We start from the raw sequence: 23,117 nt of genomic DNA, 5'->3' as shown, positions 1-23,117 counted from the left end.
TCAGACAGGGTAAAGAGCAGTACACAATATTGCAGGCAAATTTCACATGACTCATTGCTGAGGATTAAACCCTGTCTGCCACTGATAGGATCTTGCTGTCATGTCTATCAAAGGGACTGCCATGATGCCTGTGCACCTTGCTCTCTGAAAGGTGAAACCCCAACTTGTTGAGGGCCCTTCAGAATCAAAATGGGAACCCATTAAGGAGTATGGCTCCTAAGGATGCTAGAGCTGGAAAGGAACTGGAGAGACACCATCTGGTCCAAAAATCTTGCCTTTAGGTAAAAAGCTAAAACATTCAGGAGAATGAAATACTCAAATTACAAGATTTAGAAATACTCAAAGAGACCCACAGCTTGGCATAGTGAACAGAACAATAGATAAAAGGCTGGCCCTGGAGACCCATATTGTCTTTGTGACTCTAAGTAAATCTCTTAATACCTCTATAAATTGAAAAATAATTGTTGATATGCATTAATAGAGAAAACTTACTAACAGTTCTCTATAATTATGCAATCAGAGGTCTATAAACATGTTCAAGATACTGGGGATGCAAAGAAATATTTAGTCTGCAAAGACTGTCTCTGCCCTCAAGGAGCTAATATTCTATACCATCCCCTTTGACTTGTACATGTATACTCAGCAGAATATGAACTCCTTGATGAAAGGGACTATTTTAGCTTTATCTTTGAATCTATAAACCCACACAGTACATAGGAGGCACTTATTGATAGTTTACTATTGAATTGAACATGGTTGATCAAATTTTAAGAGCAACCAGTTAGATTGAAGAGAGAATGACCTTTAAAGCTAGAAAGACTTTGTTCAAGTATTGTCCCTTAATTCATAATGGCTATGTAAACCCTTATCTTTTGCAAGGTCTAGATTATGTCATAGAAAAAGTGCTATTTTATATTGGCAGAGGGAATTTACTCACTTGACACTTATCTATATTGATGAAATTGAAGGTTTAGTCTGTCTCTCTCCCTATCTCAATCTAGTTTGGCACAAAAATAAATCCTAATTAAAGAATACTCATACTCACCTCAACTCCATTCAGAAGAGCCCTGAATTCAGGGCAGATGAAGGCACTTCCTGCATATGCTGCATCAATATGCATCCAGATGTTCTCCTTATTACCTAAAATACAAAAATATTTGAGGACAAACTTAATGACTTTATGATGACTTATAACTTTATGACTTTATGATTTTTGAATATGTTATAATCCTAAATTTCTGAGTCTCACAGAGCCTTGAATGTGATAAATCGTTCCTTACCTAATTCACTGACATTTACAATGGATGTTCATATTCGTTACACCTCATTTGACTTTCATACTAATTCTATAAGATAAGAAGAGCACATATTATTACCATTGTTAACAAAGGAGGAATTAAGTTTTGCAAAGTGCTTGCCAAAACGCACATTATATAAGAGACTGAGAATTAAAAGCTAGATCTTCTGAGTAGCCACATGGCATAGTATGCAAGATTTGGATTTAGAAAACCCTGAATTCAAACTTGTCTTAGACACCAGCTGTGTGAGTTACTTAGCCTGTCTCAGCTTCAGTTTCCTCATCTGTGAAATGGGTATCTATCTACCTTGCAGTGTTCTTATGAGAATCAAATGAAGCACACATAAAGTACTTTGCAAATCTTCAAGCTCTGTAGAAATGCTCTTATCATTCTGACTTCACGAATGTCCTTTATTTACTAATCCATAGAATAGACATGCAATAAATATTTGCTGATAAGAAGAATAACTGAGTTTCTAAAGTATCTCTTTCATAATGTTATTCCTCTATTGAAAAATCTGTAATGGCCTCTTGTTACTTATGATATCAAGCCCAAATTCTTCAACAAGAACAGTGTTCAAGACTCATGATAATGTAGTTTCATCTTAACTCCCCAAGCTTGTTTCAGCAACATGATCTCTCTGTTCTGGTCATAATAGCTTCCCTCTTTCTATATCACATTCATTCTTGCCTACTGTTTGCCAAAATAGGACAGAAGTTCCTTGATGGCAAGAATTTTGTTTCTGTTTTGAGTGTCTCTATACTTTAGCACTGTGCTTGGCACATAATAAGTAACCACTTAATAAATGCTTGTTGATGTTAAAAATGTAGAATGCTCTTTCACCCACTTGGAAAGCCTTTCCCTCCCTGAAATACCTTCACAAATGCCCCCATTTAAATCCTATCTAATTTTCAAAGTCCCACTCAAATCCCACTTTCTCCATTATCATTCCAGTCTATGTGGATTTCTATTTCATGTATCCTAATGGCAGCTATTGCTTCTACCACACAAGTCAGTGCACAATTATACGCCAACAAACTACAATCTATCTTGAATTCTATTGTACCAGTAGTTCAGGGTCCTTCCCCCAACAGAGAGGAAGAGGGACTTGCAGGTAGAAAAACAATCTTACTGAGTCGAGACTGGTATATCTCAAGGCTCCTAGGGTCTGTTTCCCTGAGAATACTTTAGCTAATGAATCCAGCTCTCTCTGTCTACTTCAATATAAAACCACAGACCCCCCCTGGCTGCTCTGAATCAGTTTCTAGTCTGGATAGAGTCAATGTCCTAGTTGTGGTTAAGTACACAACTTTATTTCTCAGAAATGGACCAAGACCAAGAACCAAGGGTGGTAGTGAAGTAGGAACACATGTCTCCTTGTTTCCTTTCTGTATGTTTTCTGCTGGTGGTTTGCATGCTAATAATAAACTCTGTAGTTAGATTAGAGGTAGAATGGATCATCTAATCATTGATTAGGCACGGGCTAAATAAGTTGTAGTACTTGAATGTAATTGCTTATTACTACACTATAAGAAAGCAACAGACACTTATTTACCATCAGGTTAAGTGCTACATGTATAAAGAAAGGCAAAAACTGCTTTCCTTACCCTTCAGGAACTCATTCTAATGAGGAGATAATATATAAATAACTATGTATGCAAAGCTAATCTCGGAGGGAAAGCAATAGTAATAGTGGGGGATAGTAAACAGATTGGAAAAGTCTTAAAAGAAGCCAGGAAAACTAAGAGCATAAGAACTTGGAGAAGTGTGGAAACACTTATGGTACTAAGGGAAGTAAGCAAAAGCAGGGAAATAATAGACATAATAACTATATAAGGTAAATAGAACAAGCAAAAAATGAAACTCAATTCTATAAAACAATAATGACCAAGCTTAGACCTGGAGAAGAACTGAGAAAGTGTGTTCTTTCATTGAATATTGTATTTTTGGTTAGTTTTACTGAAGTACTTTTCTTCTTTTTATTTGTAATGTCCAGACTAGCTCTCTGGAGGATCTCTGGATGAGCCTTGGTCTTAGGTGGAGAAGTGATGAAGGTAGGAGAGCCAACAGAAGGATGTCTATTTCTGTCTTCATCTTCTGTGTCTCTTCTGTGTCTGTGTCTTGAGTTTGAGTCTGAGTCTAAGATAGAGCTCGAGCTCTCATCTCCAGTCCTCTCAACCCTTAAATACCTCAGTCTGATTCCATCATTACATCACATTTAGTATAGGCCAAATAAAGTGATTACATCATTATATCATACTAGAGTAATTACATCATTATATCACACTAAGTATATGTGAACTAGAGAACTATTATCTCATCAGTCACACTGAGTAAATGCTTAACTATAAGCACCCTGCTGTATCCTTGCTTCAAGTAGAACACAGGTGGTTACGCCCTCCCTGACTTCTCAGGTAGGGAGGTGAGAAATTCCAAAGGGAAAAATGGGAAGCCAAACCAGATATTTTTAGCAGGTTTCCTCTGAGCTGAAGGGTCTTTTACCTCACTCAGAGTTCCCCCACTATCTGTGGCCCTCTACATTTCCCACTTTCTTTTGTTTTACTTGAAACAGGTATACATAACTCCATCAGCATGGGAGCTGATACACAAGCATATAGTAATATAATACAGGCTAGTAGTGATGTAACAAACAACATGAATCAACATGAGGAATTATACATGTCCATAAGTCCTAGAAGGAGGGTATATAAATAACAATCACACATATACCTCCTTCAGAAGCCAAGAGATAGTCCAAAACTAATCTATTGTCCATTACTTTATGTGTCAGGGAATACATGATTCCTGCAGATCTTGAAGTCCTGCAGTAGTCTTATTAACAATTTTTGATGAGTCGATTGTCATACACATTGGGTTAACGGCCATGCTTTTTTCAGTGACACATGTTGTCAGAGATGGAACCATCTGATGTTTCTTGTGTCTTCTCCTTTATTTTGAGGATCATCTCTTTTTCTGTTTAGCTCTGATGGACAAGGCGAATATGGCTCATTGGCATCCATCTGATTTCTTCTCCATCTGTAGAGATAGAAGCAAACCCTCTCTCCCAAATAGTTAACCTATCTGATCCCTTCCATTCACCACTTTCTGGGTCTTTCCATATCACCTGGTGATTATCTAAATATAGTGGAATTGCTCGCACAGGACACTGCCCTTCCAGTGGGTTATAAACCTGTCTTCCAGAGCCAGTGCATCTTTGTCAAAAATCAAGAAGATAATAGTGTAAAGGGCTAGATTTAGAAGTTCTCTAGGGTTACCTGTGGCTCCCCCTTTCTTTTGTTTTTGGAGGAGTGTCTTAATGTCTCTGTTTTTCCTTTCTACTATTGTCTGTCCTTGAAGATTAAAAGATACTGCAGTGGTGTGTAAAATCTGGTACTGTGCACAAAAGTGTGTAAAATGTTTAGAAGTATATGCAGGTCCATTATCGGTTTTTATTGCTTGTGGCACACCCATAATTGTAAAAGCTTGTATAAGCAATCCAGTGACCACTCGGACTGTCTCTTTTGCTGCTGGTATTGCAAAAGTGAATCCTGAAAAGGTGTCTACCACAACATGGATAAAAGAGAGGCAACCAAAAGATTTATAATGGATCACATCCATTTGCCAAATTTCACTGGGTCTCAAACCATGAGGGTTCTTCCCTGGAGGGAGTGTAGGAGCATGGAAAGGAAAGCAAGCTGTACAGGCTTTTACCAGCTCCTAGTAAAAGGAGGAAGTCCTAGCTTCCTCTCTTGTTATTCCAAATTATAAACGTAAAGTTTGAGCAGCCTGATGATATTTAGAATGAGATTCTTGGGCTTCTTGAAATAAAAGATTATTGGCTAACATGGTTAGAAGGCCTTTGGATTTCCATCAAAAATGGGACTTGGAAGTCCACTATGAGAGTGGATATGCAAGATATAAATCTTACCTGGATGCTTTCTCACTTGCTCTTGAAGTTCCTTAAAGAGATGATATATAATAGAGGCTACAAATTTTATTTGGGCTGTGGAAATTCTTTGTACCACACCTACTGAATAGGCCAAATCAGATATTATATTTATATCTCCTGGATAATAAGTAAGAGCTAGCATGATTGCATACAATTCATTCTGCTGAGTGGACTGAAAAAGAGTTCTGACTGCTCTCTTTATAGTTAAGTCACAAGAATATACAGCACAAATGCATCTGTAAATATAGTTGGTCCTTTAAGAGGAACCTTAAAAATCTTTTCTCCAAAAATCTATCACCAATTATGTAATAGTCAGGTTATCTTTAATGGAGACTCGTGTGTAAAGTTTGAAGATGTGGCCAATAAAATTTGCCACTCTGGGATGGTTTCACAGCATACATTAATTTGTGCATTGGTATAAAAGGTGTATATCTTGTCAGGTCTTATTCCAGGTAATTATACTGCTCGCTTAATGGCCTTTAATAAAATTCTAGCCACAAGCACTGGGTAAGGAGTAAGGTTTTGGTCTGGTTGTGCTGAGAGGTTCACCTTCTCTATCACACTGTCTCCTTGATGAAGAACTGCTGTAGGTGCCTCTTTTGTAGCAAAAACTGATATCTCCAAGGGTTTTTGAGTAACTCTTTCAACCACATTGGATAAAGCCAGTTCAACTTCTCTCAAAACTTCTTGAGCTTCTTTTGTAAGCTGGTGTGGTAAGTTTAAAGCACTGTCTCTTCTTACAATGTCATATAATGGTTGTATTTGATAGGTAGTTAAGCCTAACACTGTATGCATCCATTGGATATCTACTAAGAGAAGTAAGCAGAAGCAGGGAAATAATAGATATAATAACAACATCATGTAAATAAAAAGAACAAGCAAAAAAATGAAACTCAATTCTATAAAATGATAATGACCAAACTTAGACCTAGAGAAGAACTGAAAAAGTGTTATCTTTCATTGTAATATTGTATCATTGGTTAGTTTTACTAAAATACTTTTCTTCTTTTTATTAATCTTTATTTCAAGGGATGTCTCACAATGAAGGGGATAGAACATAAATAATAACCAGAAACATTTTTTTTTCAAAAACAAAAGGTATCAACAAAAATAAGATAAAACAAATGAAAGAAGGATATACTGCAGCACTTCCCATAGAACTGGGTATGTAATCTTATCATTTACTAAAAGATAGAAGTAGTAAATCAACTCTCAGCTGGTCTCTTGAGACCTATGACAAGATAAATGAAAGATAATTATCTCTAGAACATCTGGTCAGTAAAGGCATAAATCTCTTTTGAGAGAGTAACTTTCCAACTTTACCTTTTCTATCCTAAACTTCGAGTAAGGATGGGAGCAATTTTTTTTCTTCCCTTCACCACTATGACAATGTTGGTCCACAGAATAATAAGACCAGGTGCTTGCCTCCATACCTGAGTCTCTTTTCCTTTTGTGTTTTTTTCTTGAACATAGATTTCTGACCAGCAACCAATGATCCCAAGAGATGTATGTTCCCAACATTAGGAACAAATTGGTAAATTTGAGAGTTTCTGGGTTTCTGATTCAATAATGGCTGTTAGTGAGAGGGGAATTCTCACAATAGCATGATTCTCAAAGGAGAAGAGCAGCATTGTCTAGTGGAAGCCATTTTTTGAAAGGACTAAGGAAGTCCAAGTCATAGTTTGGCTAACAAGGATAGCTATCTGGAACTTGTGAGTTTCTTTAAACAACAGAGATCTGAAGTGAGAGGAGAAATATCTGTTTCTCAGTCCCACAAAATGTCTTTACCTTTTAGGGACATAATAATTATGAGGGGTTATTGATTTATATTTAAGTTTATATTAATATGTGTTCATGAATTTTTCATGTATTTTTTGCTATAGAGGAAATAGTTATTGTATGCCTAATACTTAATTTGTACATATTAGCTAGGTGATATAGTAGACACTTGACTGGAGAGTTCATATCTAGCTTCAAACACTTACTAGTTGTGTGACCTTAGGTAAAGCACTTAATCTCTGTTTGCCTCGGTTTCCTCACCTGTAAAATGGATATGAGAGCAGCACCTATTTTCTAAGGTTGTTATGAAGATCAGATAAAACACTTAGTATAATGTCTAACATATAGTAAATTCTGTAAAAATATTATTCTTTTTATTACATTGAGTACGTTTTTCTTTTTAAAGCAGTGCCCCATGTCACTTCTTTCTCTGAAAATACTACACCTAAAGCATACCTAAAACTTTGCTTGAGAGATTTTCCCCAGAGTTCTATTTTGGGGTAATGTATGATGATCTAGAAAGAGTTTAGTTTGGGGTAAGGTCATCCCAGGAATGATTTCAGACTTCATATGAATAAGCTATCTGTCCTCTGCTATATTCACAGGGTAGCTAGGTGGTATAACAGATAAGATGTCAGATCTGGAGTTAGAAATACTTATCTTCCTAAGCTCAAATCTGGTCTTACTAATTATGTGACCCTGTAACTTGTCTCATTTTCCTTATATGTAAAATGAACTGGAGAAGGAAATGTCAAACCACTCCAGTATCTTTGCCAAGAAGACTGTGAATGGGGTCATAAAGAGTTGGACATGACTAAAAATGACTGAACAATAATAAATATTCACAAAGTTGGGAGATATTTTGCCACACTTGTGCTGGAAGTAGTTTAATTGGGAAAGCCCATTTTTAGATCTGTTTTCTACTTCTACTGAAGATCTTTTATTCTCTGAGGTATATGAAATTATTGTTTTAATATTTTTATTATTATTTCAATATAATTGATTTCCTTTATAATTTTCAGTATTTTATTTTATTCCTTTAAAATATTATTCAGAGAAGAAGTTTATAGGCTTTGCTAGACTGCAAACAGGGTTCATATGAAAGAAAAGATTGAGAATTTCTGTTAGAGAGAGAGGATCTTGGGAAAGACTTGCAAGTGACTTAGTATAGTATGGATGTGAAGTCAATCTAGATTCTTGTTTGGGTTCTGAGTCCCCATAACTTAATATTCTTGCCCTTCTGTTCAGATTGCCTGTGAGAATTTCAGGCCAGTTATCTTCTTCAATCTTTATAATTCACTTAATTCATTATGCTTGAATAACAGTGGTCTGCATCTCCTGCTAACTTGACCCTCATTACTCACTTATGTTCTAATTCCAGTTTTCCTATGTGGTTTCTATCCATGATCTGCCTCTGACTTTCAGAGACTACATTTATCCCTCATTGGACTGATTAAATGGTTCTGACCTTTGGAACAGCCTCAGCCACCAGCTTCTTTGTCCTTCCCCAGAAATGACCTGTTCTCTCCTTGCCCTCTTCCACATCCAGTTTTCTGCAATCTGCTGTCCTTATAGGGTCAGCACTGACCTTCCCTTTTTTGAGCTACTCTCAAAATATGCCTCAAGTTTGATTTTAGTCATCCATTTTTTCTTATGTGTAATCTTTTTATGACTTGGAACTGCCAAGAAATTAACTTGTTTATGCAAACCAATTGAAAATGTCTCTGAAGAACATCAAATTTTAAATGAAACAATTTCTAAAATAGCAATTTTCAGAAAACTATGTTCAGATTTGTCCTCTGTATGTAAAAGTGAATCATCACTTTTAATCAGAGCAGCTTTTCACTGAGAGGAAGAGGTAGTGGGAGAAAAGCATGGGACTTGGAAGTCAGACGATCTAGATTTGAAAAGTAGCTCTATCACTTATTCCCTATAAACCCTGAACAAGTCATGTTGATGAAAAACCTCACTTTGCACACCTGTAAAATGCTAATGCTTGGAATCATCTGCCTCAACAGGATCTCTTCAAGAACTAAATGAGTCTGTGCACATTAAAATCTTTTGTCAGACATAGTATAAATTGTTTTTAGCCTGACACTGTGGAATATCAATTCTGGACAATAAAAAAGCGACTATGTTAACTTGGAAAACGCTAAGCAATCAGTGCTTATTCAATATTTTAGCCAAAACAACACTCACTTTAAAACTTTCTGCAACAGATAAACAGAGTTCAGAATTGTCTGATGACAAATCATAGGATCAGAGGTTTGGAACTGGACCTGAAGAATATCTCAGAGGTTATTAACTCCTCTGCCCTCATTTTAAAGAAGAGAGAACTGAGACCAGATCAATGAAACCTTCTTAGATCATGGATTTAGAGCTGGGAGAGACTTTGGAGACCATCTCATTTTTGGAAACAATACCCCTTCTTTTTTTCGGGAAAAGAGACTGGGGCCATGAAAGAGGTAAAATTACTTGCCCAAAATTAAGACTATGCACAGAGAGTAACAAGGGACAGGGCAGGGATTCAAACCCAGCTTCTCCAATTAAAAAAAAAAAAAAAAGTTTTTTCCCAGTGTACCCTGCTACCTATCAGTGTATCACTACAATGGACATCCCTTTATGGTGCCAAAAAATTACACATCAGTTTGTAGCCACACACAAGAAAGCATTTAAAAGTAATTAAATGCGACATCAAAGTGATGTCCTGGACTTGATCTGACCCCAGTGGTTCTTTCAAGCTGGCAGATGTCTCATGAAGTGAGACTGGAACACCTGTGAAGAGGTCACAAGAGGGGCCTGGTGGACTCAGTCCCACTGGAGCCCTCGGGCAATCTCTGAATATGATAGCTGCAGGGAGTTACATAAGCAGGCTGGGAGCCAGGACATTCAGTTCCTTTGGGAGACCAGCCCAGCATTTGACTGAAATGAAGAGCTTGGGTTGTTTACTGCACTTGATTCGAGCTCTTTGCTAATGAGGGCAAAGTTGTGCTTCGATCCATGTTTGGGCCAGTTAGTCTCACTCCATTCTGTGACCAGGGACCCTCCGGCCCGACCAGCTGTTCTCCCAAGTGAACGCTGCCAGTCACACGGGGCAGCGGGGGTGGGTCGGGGGGTGGAGTGAGTGTGAATGGAAATGGGTCACCTCAAACCTACCCTTGTTTCTGGGAAAAACAACAGCAAGAACAACAATCCAAAATGTACAGAAGTGAGGGGGATGAGGGGACTGATTAATGGCATCTTTGGATAGGAAGTTCCTCAAGTGATCACCTCTGTTGATTCTCACCACCAGCTCCTTGCCTTAAAACTGTGTAAATGCAGAGAATCAAATTCTGATGTGAGAGAGCCCCAATCCCCTGGTTAGATAGTGTAGAAAGGTTGGGAGCATTGAGAAAGCCCTTTTGGGTGGTCTCATCTTAACAAGTAGTCAACCATCGAGTATTTAACATTCTATCTACCCCAACAGACTGGCCAAATACAGGTTGTCTAGGAAAAGTTTCACATCCCTGCCTTCCCTAGTGATAGCTCCTCAAAGTTAGTGCCAAACTGGGCTTTGTCCACACTGTGAAATAGTTTCTTGGCCTTCATTGGAGGACGCATTTGGCCCGCTCTAGAAGAATGTTCTCTATCCATAAAGATATTTCCATGGTGTCTGGGGTTTCCAGCAGCTCAGGTCCAAAATGAAATTTTAGAAGTACAGAGCCACCTGATTTTTCATTTGGATATACTAAAGGGAAGGAAAGATACTTTGTCCACAGACTGAAAAATGTAAGAGACTCTGGAGTCTTTGAGAGGGAAGGTCAGTCTGAATAAGCAAAAAGTCTGAAGACTATCCTTAAAGAAATAAAGTTTTATTACCTTAAAATATATATTGTTATCATATATATTGTTATCTATACAAGAATAAGTAGCAGAGGTGGGTTTTGAAGCCAGGTCCTCTGACTTCAAAGCTGCCACTTTTTCCATCATACCCAGTGATTCAGGACTAGTATGAAATGGTTAAAAAAAAAAAAAAAAAAAAAAGCTTGTAATTTCTAAAAATTTACCCTTTTGAATCTGTCATTTTACATACACACAGACACATGCACATGCACATACAATTTGCATTTTTCTAAAGTTGTAGCTTTTAAATATCTAAATATCTCTATTTGTAGGAAGTAGAAAATCTATAGTTAGTGGGGGTAAGAGATACCTGAAATCTTACCCTAAAAGAAATGAAGAGACCCAGAAAAAGAAGGGAAGAGGTAGCAGAAGTATCCATTAGAAGGTACTTGTGAGCCAGCACCCAGGGCTAAACAAGAAAAGGGACTTCAAGAGATAGAGAGGTACTGAGTATGGCTCCACTGGCTCAATGCACTAAAGAATATTAATTTGTTTTATTTTTTATTTATTTTTAAACCCTAAGAAATATTTTTTCTCTTCAGCATGGTAAGCATTTTCTAGTAATCTTGGCACACTATTAAAGCACCAAATTCTTTCTTCATAAGTAATACAAAGGTCAATTTTAGCCCAGCCAATTATCTTGAATGCTGAACTCTTTGACTCCTGAACTATTCATTGTTCAATTGCTTATGTTGAAAAAACAAGAAAGCTACCAAAAGACCACATTAGAAAAAGATACACACGTGTATATTTAATACCTGTACATAAATGCATACATATATATATGTATATGTATACTTTTAAATTCTGAAACAATATTGAAATCAGTTGTGAAGCTTCCTAAGTCCTTGGAAGAAGGCAAAAAAAGTTGGAGCTGAAAATAATAATATTATACTACCCAATAAATAAACATTTTCAGAAGCATAAGGAAGAATTAGGTAAATACTTACAAATAGGACCCAGTTCTAATAGATTGTCAAATGAACAGCAAGAAGTGGTTCCAAGTGTAGCAACCATCTAAGAAGTAAAAACAAAAAGCATAAAATTTAGAATCTCTTTTTCTCCCTTTCCTTAAGGAAATTAAAAAAAAAAAGGTTATTATTGTTTCCAATCTAATACAATTCAAAAACATTGAACATCTAGTGTATACCTGGAACTAAAGCTAGGTCAACAAACAAGATCAGACTCTGAACTAAAGGAATTTAAATGGACTAAGGAGTAGAAGCACATGAGATTACAAATTGTTAAGCATAAAAGTAAGGGGAAAGCACCATATTAATGCTAGCAGAAAAGACCTAGCAGATCATTGGAGTTGCTTCTTGTTGTAGTTTAATTGCATAGAAACTTCAATGATTCTTTTTAGCCTACAAGAAGCTCGGTTTCACTCATTGTAGCTTGTGTTTGCCATAAAACCTAAAAGGATAAAAAGCATTTCTGAAACACAGCAGCCTTCAAGTACTCTATTTTCTATATTAACAAGCCTGCACCTCAGAGAGCTGACCACTAGCAATGCTGTTGCAAATGTTTACTGAATTATATTGGACATCCCAGGAGCTTAGGACAATAGGTTATTCTTAGGTTATTCCCTTAATTTGCACTCCAAATACATGGTGGGATTTGAGAGGGAAACTACTATTTTTGAGTTCTCTGATACCCTTTGGAGTCTTTTGAGAGAAGAGCACTAGTGAAACAACTTCCCATCTGACTGTGTTCTTCCCATTTCATATTATACTTTTCTCCATCCTTTTTTCCAACTTCCTTTGGAAAAAGAATCAGCACCTTTCACTCACTGATGAACATTCTCATATACCCTTTACACGGCAGAGATTCTGAAAATCCCACCTCTGTACTCAAGAATTCCAAAATCCCCTTATCTGATCATCATCTATTGGTTTTTCACTTTTCTGTCTACCTTCCCTTTCAAATCCATAATATTCATTTGCACCAATGCTCTCCCCATCATCTCCCCCCTTTTCCTCATCTTGACCCTTTGGAAAACCAACTCAACTCTACATTCTCCTCTCTTGAATTCCTAAACCCTCTGTCATCTCACTGATTATACCTTGCTATATCTTAACTTTGGAGCACTCCCATTACCACACATCACCTTTACCCTTATGGATGTGCCGTTGAATGAGGGTGGAAAAAAAAATGCAATCATTCTGATTGAGTCCATTTCAGATTTGTTTCCCAACTTTAACAGGGCCTTCATTGCTGCTAGGCAATTCTATTAAACTTTCAAATCTACTCACTCTTTACAAAGGGAATTCCAAATCTTTTCATCCCCTCTCAAACCTCTTATGATTCTCTTACCACTCTTCCCCTCAGCTTAAAATCTTGCTGCATATTTTACAGAAAAAAATGAGGTCAATCACCATGAACTCCTTTTCCCCTCTTCCCAATCTCATATCACTCATATTCCTTCTGCCTCCTTCCCCTCTGTCTCATATGATAAGATGGCCTTATTCTTTATTAAAGACAACTAACCCCTCTACCTGCTCAAGTGATCACATTCCCTTCCATCTCTTCCAATAGATTATCCATCCCTATTACCTCACTAATTTTCAATCTGTCTATTGGTTTGTTCCCCATTGTCTATAAATATGTCCATGTCTTCCCCATCCTGTAAAAAACAAAAACAAAACTATTTGATCCTTACATTCTAGCTAATTATTATTACTCTTTTCCTCTTTTGTGACTAAACTCCTTGAAAAGCCATCTACAATGGATACCTCTGTTATGCCACAGTTCTCTTTAACTGTTCTGACTCAGTTTCCCTGTCTCAGTTTCCTTAACTGTTCTGTCTCTGACCCAGTAAAACTAAGGATTATTCGCTCTCGGGTTGTAAATTAGCAAGATAAAAGAGTAGATCTCCTGATTCTTTTATGGATTTACAATATTCCTTTAGAATATTCCAAGATACCCCATGATATCTTTACTTCTTTGTCTCTGGAATTTTTAGGTTTTATGGCTTCCCCTCCCTGATAAAAAACTTTCCCTCCCTTTCTCTTTTTTGTCTCCAAAAAGGTATTTAAGAAGTTGGGGTTCCTCCATTCATTGCTGGAAAATGGCGTCTGGCAGCTGTATGCTGGAAGCTGGATTCTTTGGGTCCTCCAGCCCTGGGACCAATATGGATTCCTTGGTCCCAGTATACTTATCTCTGTCTGACTGGATAATCTGAGATGAGAGTCCTGTCCAGTCAATCTTACTCTCCCATTAATAAAATATTAAAAACTCTCTAATCTCTCTCCTGCCTCAGTTTCTCCGGCATTACACCTCCTCTTGTTTCTCCTTTCACCCTATTCTTTACCTTCTTACAATATGGATTCAGACCTTATCACTTCACTAAAAATGCCCTCTCCAAAGTTACTGATGATCTCTTAGATGCCAAAACCAATAGTTTTTTCTCAATTCTCGATTTCTGTGTAGACTTTGATGCTGTGGGTCACTCTGTCTTCCATGATATTCTCAACTTTCTAGATCTTCAGGATGCTATTTTTCCCTTATTCTCCCACCTATCTGACTGCTCTTCCTCTTCTCCTTTGCTAGATTCAAATCCTAGCATGAACATTCAGATTCTTAAAACTGGTTCGCATTCCCATATAGGATCTCATAACTGAATGTGGGGTTGTGAGATTATGATTTATTATCAGTAAATATTTGATTTATATACCCATTTTATATACCTAAGATAACATAAAAATTTCTCAGACTAAAAGATGTCACTAGAGTAAAAAGTTTAAGAAGTCTAGAACCTAACACAATTTTTCTTTTTTTAATTATATTTGAATAAGTATTTTTCAAGGTAATTGACTTTGTAATTTTACCTATTTTTATAAATTTAAAACATTCTGAGAACAACTATATTTCAAGATAATTGACTTCCTTTGCAATCCTATGTATTTCAGAAATTTAAAACATTATTCTGGGAAGAGATCCTCATGTTTCACCAGCCAGCTAGAGGGGCCCAGGATGCTCAAAGACTTTAAGAACCCTGCAATGTCTTTCATAAGGATTAACTTTTAGCAAGAGCCAATTTAACACTTCAACATTGCACCACAGTACCCCCTGGTGGTCATTTATCAACACCCCCAATTTCAGTTTTTGCAATCTGAGAGCGCAATTAACTCAGATCCAAATTTCATCTAAGGAGCTGCCTATGTGACAAAATGGCTTTACTTTGTTTCAACACATTTTAAAATATCTTTTCTAGGAGAGTCTGAGCCACAAAGCCGCTTGTCCTAATTCCCAGAAACCACTTTAAAGCAACAGCACCTGCTCTCCTGGGGCTCTGATTACCCTGCCTCAGCACCACACAATGAATTTAACCTAATTTACAGCCCATATTACAGAAGCATAATCACATTTGGGAAGGGGTGGGGAGGGGAGAGAAGTTGCATATCAGAAATGGATCTGACAGCTAAAAACAGCCCAAAGGCTTTCTTCTGAGAGAGAATGGATTTCCAGCCAACTTTACCCCCAGGCTGCTCCCTGGCTTAGCCTGAATGTCTCCTCCCCATCACTTCTCCATCTCCTGACTTCCAGGCCAGAGGAAAGAGAGCGATTTTGATAAGCAAAATGTTTTGCAGGGATTGGATTTTTTCTTCCCCTTAAGTATTAGAACACCTAACCTCTGTCCCTTGTCTCACTGTTGATAAGCCAGAAGGGGAACAAAAGAAAAATGGGGCAAATATCTCTGGGGCACAGATCCCAGAGCCAGAGCTGGAGTTCTGGGTGGCTTCCTTTCAGCTCCTATGCTAGGGAAGTGAATTTTGCTTAGAGGGCTCTGGTGACTCAGCAAACCTTGGTTTATGAGTTTAGAAACAACATTTTTTATGAAACACAAATCTATCACCTAGCTGTGACTGCTTGTTGCTACCTTATACTAGGAAAAACTTTCTAGTCTGTTCTCCAGGGAAGAGATTTTTTTAAATGGCTTCTTTGACTTCTTCCAAAATAATTGAAAGTCTATTTTTATTCATCAATAATTAGAATACTACTTTTAATCCATCAACTAATCAGAGATTTATTTAACATTTATTGGCAATTAGCAATATTTAGCACTTGCTAGACACCAAGAATAAGAAAGGAAGGAAGAAAGAAAAAAAGAGAAAGAGAGAGAAACGAAGAAGGAAGGAAGGAAAGAGGGAAGGAAAGAAGGAAGGAAGGAAGGAAGGTAGGGAAAAAAATGAAAATGAAAACAATCTATTGGAGTGGCATTATTTATGAGTGTCTCTATGAAGGACACTGAAATCTGAATGCAGTTGTAGAAATATAGAAATGTGAGTCTTTTCAGTCCCCATATCCAAGATATGATGCACCTTTTATTTTAGAGACAAGTCATAAGAATCATTAGATGTAAAGCTTCCCTTAACTGACATATTCAATATTTACAAACAAAAGACCTTAATCCTGAATTAGATCAAACTGAACATATGCTTCATTTCAAAGCTACAGAAACAAAAAGTATGAAAATAAAATGAAGGCCCTCTTTGTAGCCCTGTCATCTAAAGCATAAGTTTGAACTTTTCTTTGTACAGCAAGAATTAGAAGGGTATTATTAAAATTTATACACGATAAGGTCCAATGATGTGGCTACAAGTCCAGGCTTCAAGACAAGCCTCTGACCCATGCTGTGAGACCATGGGCATTTTACTTAATCTCTGGCTGTCCCCTGGCAATCCTACAGCTATATGCTATGGTGCAGAAAAGTTACTGATCTGCAACAACAGAAGGAGTTTTCACCAGCAAAATTGCATATATTTCTAGTGTCTTCCAGTGTTCCTCCTCTGCTTCAGCCAGAACACTGCACCCAGATTAGTCTTCCTCAATTTGATTGGTCATATCACTAACTAAAAACCTTCAAACTAGTACTTACTGAATCCATATTTCTTACATTGTCAAACAGGGTCCTCCTAATAGGGCAGCAAACTATCTTTCTAACCTAGTCTTCCACTGCTGCAGCCCTACTAGTCTATTCCTTGTCTTCTGAACACATGCTGCTTATTCCCACTTGACAATTTTTGCTTACATGCATTTCTGGAATCATCAACTCTGGTTAGCTACATCCTATTCTTCAACATTAACTCGGGTTCTGTCTCTGCCTCTGAATCCCCTCACTGTTGTTCTGTCTTTCTCTGTTTCTGTCTCTCTGTCTCTCGGTGTGTCTCTGTCTCTGTCTCTCTTCTTTCCCAGTCCCTTTCCCTGCCCTCCTCTAGTACTGACTCCTTGTCTTCATTCATAACAACAATGATGGACAGTTGTTGGTCCTTGGAGTCAGGACACAAACTAGCAGAATAACCACTGAGTGCTTCAGACAACCCTTTCTAGACTATAATATTACAGACAAATCAGTGATGTGCCTTGACTAAAAAACCTTTCACTCTGAGAGTTTCGCACACAGAAATTATAATCCAGACCAAGAAATTATAACAACCAACTTTATATACATAGCATCTTAAAGTTTACAAACTTTTATTTTAAAGTTTTAAAGTTTATACTTCATTCTCTACGATAAATTAAGACATCCACAAAACAAAAAAGATACTCTTAGAAGCTAAATTTGATACTTTAATACTTTTTAAAATTATTTTAATTTAATACTTTACTTTAATACTTACTACCTATGTAATCTCAGCCAAATCACTTAACTTCTTAGGGCCTCAGTTTCCTCATTTATAAATTAAAAGTGTTGGACTAAATGTATCTCTGAGGTCTCTTTCTATAATATAATCATAAGAATTTATTTCATTTTTGACTCGTGGTCTCCATTGAGCTCCCATATTTAGTCATACTTTTTTCTCAAATTAACTAAATGAGCACAACTTGCAATGTCACAATTTACAATTCAATACTTTAAGAATCTCATGATGCTTCTCTCCACCAATATAGTCTGCAATTTCTAGTAGATTGTCTTTGAGACACATAAAAAAGGAAAACAGAAAGAAAAGAAAGAAGGCAGGAAGAAATAAAGAAAAAAGAAACAAAGAGAAAGAAGGGAGGAAAGAGGGAAAAATGAAAATGGAAGGAAGAAAAAAGGAAGGAAGGAAGGGAGAGAGGGAGGGAGAGAGGGAAGGAAGTAAGGAAGGAAGAAAAAAAAATTACCCTTTGGCTAACCTAGTTCTGAGCTTCTCTGATCTTAGCTCAGCTAGTGCTCAGATACCAGACATGCAGTGTATAATTGAGTCCATGACAAAACCCTTCCATCTTGGTAAGGGTTTCAAGGGCTTGGATTGCATATCCTTTGCTTGTGAATTGTCCTCACACCACCATGAGTCATCCGGATAAGCACTTTTACTTGTAGGGAAGAAGAAATTCATTATAATTCACAAAGACAATAAGATTCTATGCCAACAACTGACAAAACACATATCTTATCTATATTATAACTTACAAAGAATGGGATGAGGCCGGCGGCTTTGTCTTCATCCAGCATCTTCTGTAGGGCTGACCCTCGTAGAGAAAATTTGTCATCTGAAGGGATCATTTTTAACTTCACTCCACCAATTAATCCAGCCCTTTCCACTGAGGAGTGAGACTAAAATGAAAATGTTAAATTTGATTTAGGATAACTGAGATCTCTTTTCAAATATGATTAAGTTACAGCTGACAACAGGATGTGTCTATCTCTAAATGCACGATTCTACCAAGTTCCCAAATGCAAAGAATACCATTCATTTTGAATATTAAAAAAGTTATTCCTTCCTATAATCTGGGAACATCTCTGTCTTCAATGATGTTTCAATTGTACTGAGTTTTTCCATGTTATATATTGCTTTCAATTCCTTATTCATTCAAGCATTTATTAAGTGTTTACTCTTCACCAGACCTCAGATACTCACTAGCTACCTGGATAAGTCATTAATTCTGTTTGCCTCAGTTTTCTCATCTGTAAAATGAGTTGGAGAAAGTTGCCAAAGATAACTTCAAATGGGATCATAAAGAATTGAACATGACTGAACAACAAGAATCTGCAGGCACTATGCTAGCACAGAGGGCACAAAGACAAAAACAAAATTGTACCTGTCTTCAAGGAACTTATATTCTTGTCAGAGGGAAAACAAATAAAAAATATTTGCAAAGTAAATTTAAAAAGTAATAATGGGGATAGGAAATGTGCATCAGGAAAGGCTATAATTTTACCTAGCTCTTAGCACAGTGGCTGGCATATCGAAAGCAAATGTTTAATAAAAGTTTATTGAATTGAATTAAATGAGAAAGATCTATGCAAAGAGACAGAGATGGGAAACACATGTCACAACATTTATAGGATCATAGGTTTATAGCTAAAAGTGATAGAAGAGTTTGTATCTAGTCCAACTCTTTAATTTCATAGATAAGAGATGGGAGGCCCAGAGAACTCAGTGACATGCTCAATATCATACAAAAAGTAAATGGTAAAGCTAAGATTCGAACCCTGGTTGTCCAATTTCACATTCAGGACTCTTTACACTCTACAACTCTAGACCTCTTTTGAAATTTTCTTCAGAATCTTCAGTAAGAGCTTTTGAATATCTTCCAAAATGACACATTTTATAGGGTTGAGATTGAAGGATCAGCATGTTGGAAGAAGCATTGGAGGCCATCTGTTCCAAATACTTCATTTTACAGAGATGTTCAGTGGCTTGCCCAGCTTTTAGATGGCAGAATAATAATTGGAACCCAGATCTTTTTATTCCAAATCAGAGATCTTCCCATTCTATTGTGATCCTCTTCAGAAGATTGATTTGATTTTTGAAGTCATTTAGATTTAAGTTTGTTGAATAAAGTAATTTTATATTTTATTTATATGTTATATATAAATACATTTATAAGCACATTGTATTTATATAAAGGTATTTCATTCTCCTAATTTGTACAATGAGGAGGTTAGACTTCAAAGATCTTCAATATTTTATGCATCATTTACCCTTTGGCAATCTGGCAAAGCCTATGGACTTTTCCCAGGAAAATGTTTTTAAATGTATAAAATTAAATATGTAGGCTCATGAAGGAAACCACATATATTGAAATACAGTTATCAAAATATTTTATCAAAAAGAGATCACAGGTTTTCAACTAATAAATGCCCCCTGAATTGATCCCTCCAAGCTCTCAGATCACTTTTGACTGACACTGCTTATTTATAGAAAAAACCAGTATTCAAAATCAGAAGTCTTAGGTTCAAGGTTGAGCTTTGCCATTTACTACCTAAACAAGTCACTCAGTTCCTATGTTTCAGTTTCCTCATTTTGTAAATAGGAACTTTTATACCTGTAATCCCAACTTGTAGTATGGGAGGGCTGGGGCACTACACTCCAAATAGGTAGTACAGTTTGAAATAGGGAGCTCAAACCAAAGGAGTTAACAAGGTGCTTTCTATGGTACCAACGGTGATTGGGTAAATAAGACATAGCCTAAGGGTATAAGATGTAAGATGGTGCCATCTTTTTGGAGAGATTTTTGTTTGTAGGATTGTTTTGATACAACCTCCAATTTCATTGGCATAGGGAAATTCCAATAAGCAAACTCTAGATATGTATGCAACAATAATAATAAGAATATATAATGCTTGGATACTTGCAAAGAAATGTTAAATATTAAATTTAAAACATTTTTTATTTGATTCTCACAATAACCCTGGAAGGCACGTGCTACTATTGCCCTCATCTTATACATGAGGAAACCAAGGAGGCAGAGGTTAAGGGACTTGCCCTAGAATCATAAAGTATCTGAGGCTGGATTCGAACTCAAGGCTAACTGATTCTAGTTAGTTGTACTACATCATCAAATTGCCTCTCATGTGCAATTTATAGACTAAGATGAAATGAATGCAATAGGTCTTCTTTCTCAAAACCACACTCAAACCAGTGCTTTGGTTCCCACTAAGCCACTGTCCTCTCACTTCCACATAAGCTTTTTGATTTATGTGAGGATTATTAAACTGAGAGGTCTTGAGTATGAGCAGAGAGAAAGGCAAGAGTTTTATGAATAGACTTTGAAAGGTCAATAACAGCTTAAGGCAAAGCTTTCTTGCAGAGGAAAATCCCCTGACCTTCATTAAACTTCATGTGTTGTCATTCTCCATTTCTAATCAGGTAGCAAAGAGCAGGGAGGATCTTAATATATAAACCAGAGACTCTCATCCAGTGCTCAACATGGGTGTGGACCTGAATAAATTACTCTTTCTTCAAGAATATAATCTTTCTATCTTTTTGTTTTCTGTCCTAACCAGACAATTATATAAACTATATATCTGGCAACTGTTATTTACGTTGTGAGGGAAAATATTAAATTCTCCCTTGAAATTGTCATTGATAACATGTCACCTGTTTTAGCTACTTAATTAGGAATTTAGTATTTTAATGTTTTTGGTCTTGGAATGATGATATGGTCAGGGGAAAAGGAAAGGAAAGGAGGAAGGGAAGGAGGAAAGGAGGGAGGAAGGAAAAGAGGAAAGAAGGAAGGAAGGAAGGAATGCAGAAGGAAAGGAGGGAGGGAGGAGGAAAGAAAGGGAGAAGGGAGAGAGGAAGGGAAGAAAGATGGAAGGACAGGATAAAAAGAAAAAAAGAAAAGAAGGATGAAAGAAAGGAAAGGAGGGAGGGAAGAAGGGTAAGCAAATTTGAACTAGTCACTTCATCTGGACCTCAGTTTTCTCATCTTGAAAATAGAGGAATTAGTGATGACTTTGAAAGACCTTTCCAATTCTAGACCTGTGATCTTTTCAGTCCATAAAGGTTATCTCTCCAGGTGAGAAGCCTTGTTTTTCCTTTTGTTTTACGTTGGTTTATTTCTCCCTTCAAACCAAGCATTAAAGCTTCAGCATTTATTGGCAGGGGTGCAGCCTAGGTGCACTCACTTGATCAGATGCATAGGCCACCAGCCTGTCCATGATGGCTCCCTCGGTCAGTCCTGGAGTCTTGGCCTGGAGTTGCCGAATCACTTTGGTTCTAGCAGCAAGTAAGGTAACTAAGGTAGCTTCACTGGCACTTCCCTGTATCAAAAAAAAAAAAAGAGTAGTAAATGAGTACCAGAAGTACCAGAAAGTAAAAGAGTACCAGAAACGGAAGGAAATAAAGCTAGAATGTGACCAATAGAACACAGATTAAGAGATAAAAGAAACCTCAGAAGCCATCAAGTCCAACTTCTTCATTCTAAAAATGAGGAAATTGAGATATAGAGAGGATATGAACGTGGCTCTTTCCAACGGTGAGATGGTTCGGGCCAATTCCAATGATCTTCTGATGAAAAGAGCATCTGCACCCAGAGAGAGGACTATGGGGACTATGTGGATCACAACATAACATTCTCATTCTTTTTGTTGTTAGCTTGCATTTTGTTTTCTTACTCATTTACTTTCTTTTTTTGATCTGATTTCTCTTGTGCAGCAAGAGAATTGTATAAATATGTTTATATATATTGGATTTAACAAATATTTTAATTTGTTTAAAATATATTGAATTGTTTGCCATTTAGGGGAGGGAGGTGGAAAGAAGGAGGAGAAAATCTGAAATACAAGCCTATGCAAGAGTCAATGTTGTCAAATTATCTGTGCATACGTTTTGAAAATAAAAAGCTTTAGAAAAAAAAGAAAGCACACAGCTAGCAAGTATCTGAGATAGTATGTAAGAATTTAGATGCTACACCACTTGGTGCATATATGTTTAATATAGATAGTGCTTCATTATCCATGCTACCCTTTAGCAAGGTATAGTGCCCTTCCTTATCTCTTTTAATTAGATCAATATTTGCTTTAGCTTGATCTGAGATCAGGATGGCTACCTCTGCTTTTTTGACTTCACCTGAAGCATAGTAGATTTTGCTCCAACCTTTTACCTTTAACCTGCATGTATCTCCCCGCTTCAGGTGTATTTCCTGTAAACAACATATTGTAGGATTCTGGCTTTTAATCCATTCTGCTAACCGCTTCCTCTTTATGGGGGAGTTTACCCCATTCACATTTATGGTTAAAATGACCAATTCTGTATTACTTGCCATCTTGTTAATCCCTGTTTATGCTTTTTTCCCTTCTTTCCCCCTTCCCCCCCTTCCCGGTATTAAGCTTGTGATCACCACTTGCTTCTCACAGCCCTCCCTTTTTAGTATCTCTCCCCCCACCTTAGATTTCCTCCGCCTATCTTGCCCCTTTCCCTCCCCGTTTCCGTATTCCCTTTCACTTAGCTTACTCCTTCCCTTTTCATTTTTTAATGAGGTGGGAGAAGTTTCACCAT

The 23,117-nt window shown here is 37.0% G+C and overlaps 1 protein-coding gene across 2 annotated transcripts in view; it reads right to left on the bottom strand.

Moving 5' to 3' along the window:
• The window catches only part of DDC (dopa decarboxylase), a 102,951-nt gene that overhangs the window by 39,780 nt on the left and 40,054 nt on the right, over window positions 1-23,117 (bottom strand). For both annotated transcript variants that reach the window (XM_051984196.1, XM_051984206.1), the window contains exons 5-8: window positions 21,746-21,880; window positions 18,302-18,445; window positions 11,859-11,925; window positions 1,046-1,140 (exon numbers count right to left, since the gene is read on the bottom strand). In XM_051984196.1, the coding sequence (XP_051840156.1) occupies window positions 1,046-1,140; window positions 11,859-11,925; window positions 18,302-18,445; window positions 21,746-21,880 (441 nt within the window). The remainder of the gene's footprint in view (window positions 1-1,045; window positions 1,141-11,858; window positions 11,926-18,301; window positions 18,446-21,745; window positions 21,881-23,117) is intronic.

This window comes from Antechinus flavipes, chromosome 1 (genome assembly GCF_016432865.1).
Source record: "Antechinus flavipes isolate AdamAnt ecotype Samford, QLD, Australia chromosome 1, AdamAnt_v2, whole genome shotgun sequence".
Lineage (NCBI taxonomy): Eukaryota > Metazoa > Chordata > Mammalia > Dasyuromorphia > Dasyuridae > Antechinus > Antechinus flavipes.
Note: the sequence above shows the minus strand (reverse complement) of the source record. Positions and strands in the feature narration are given on the sequence as shown.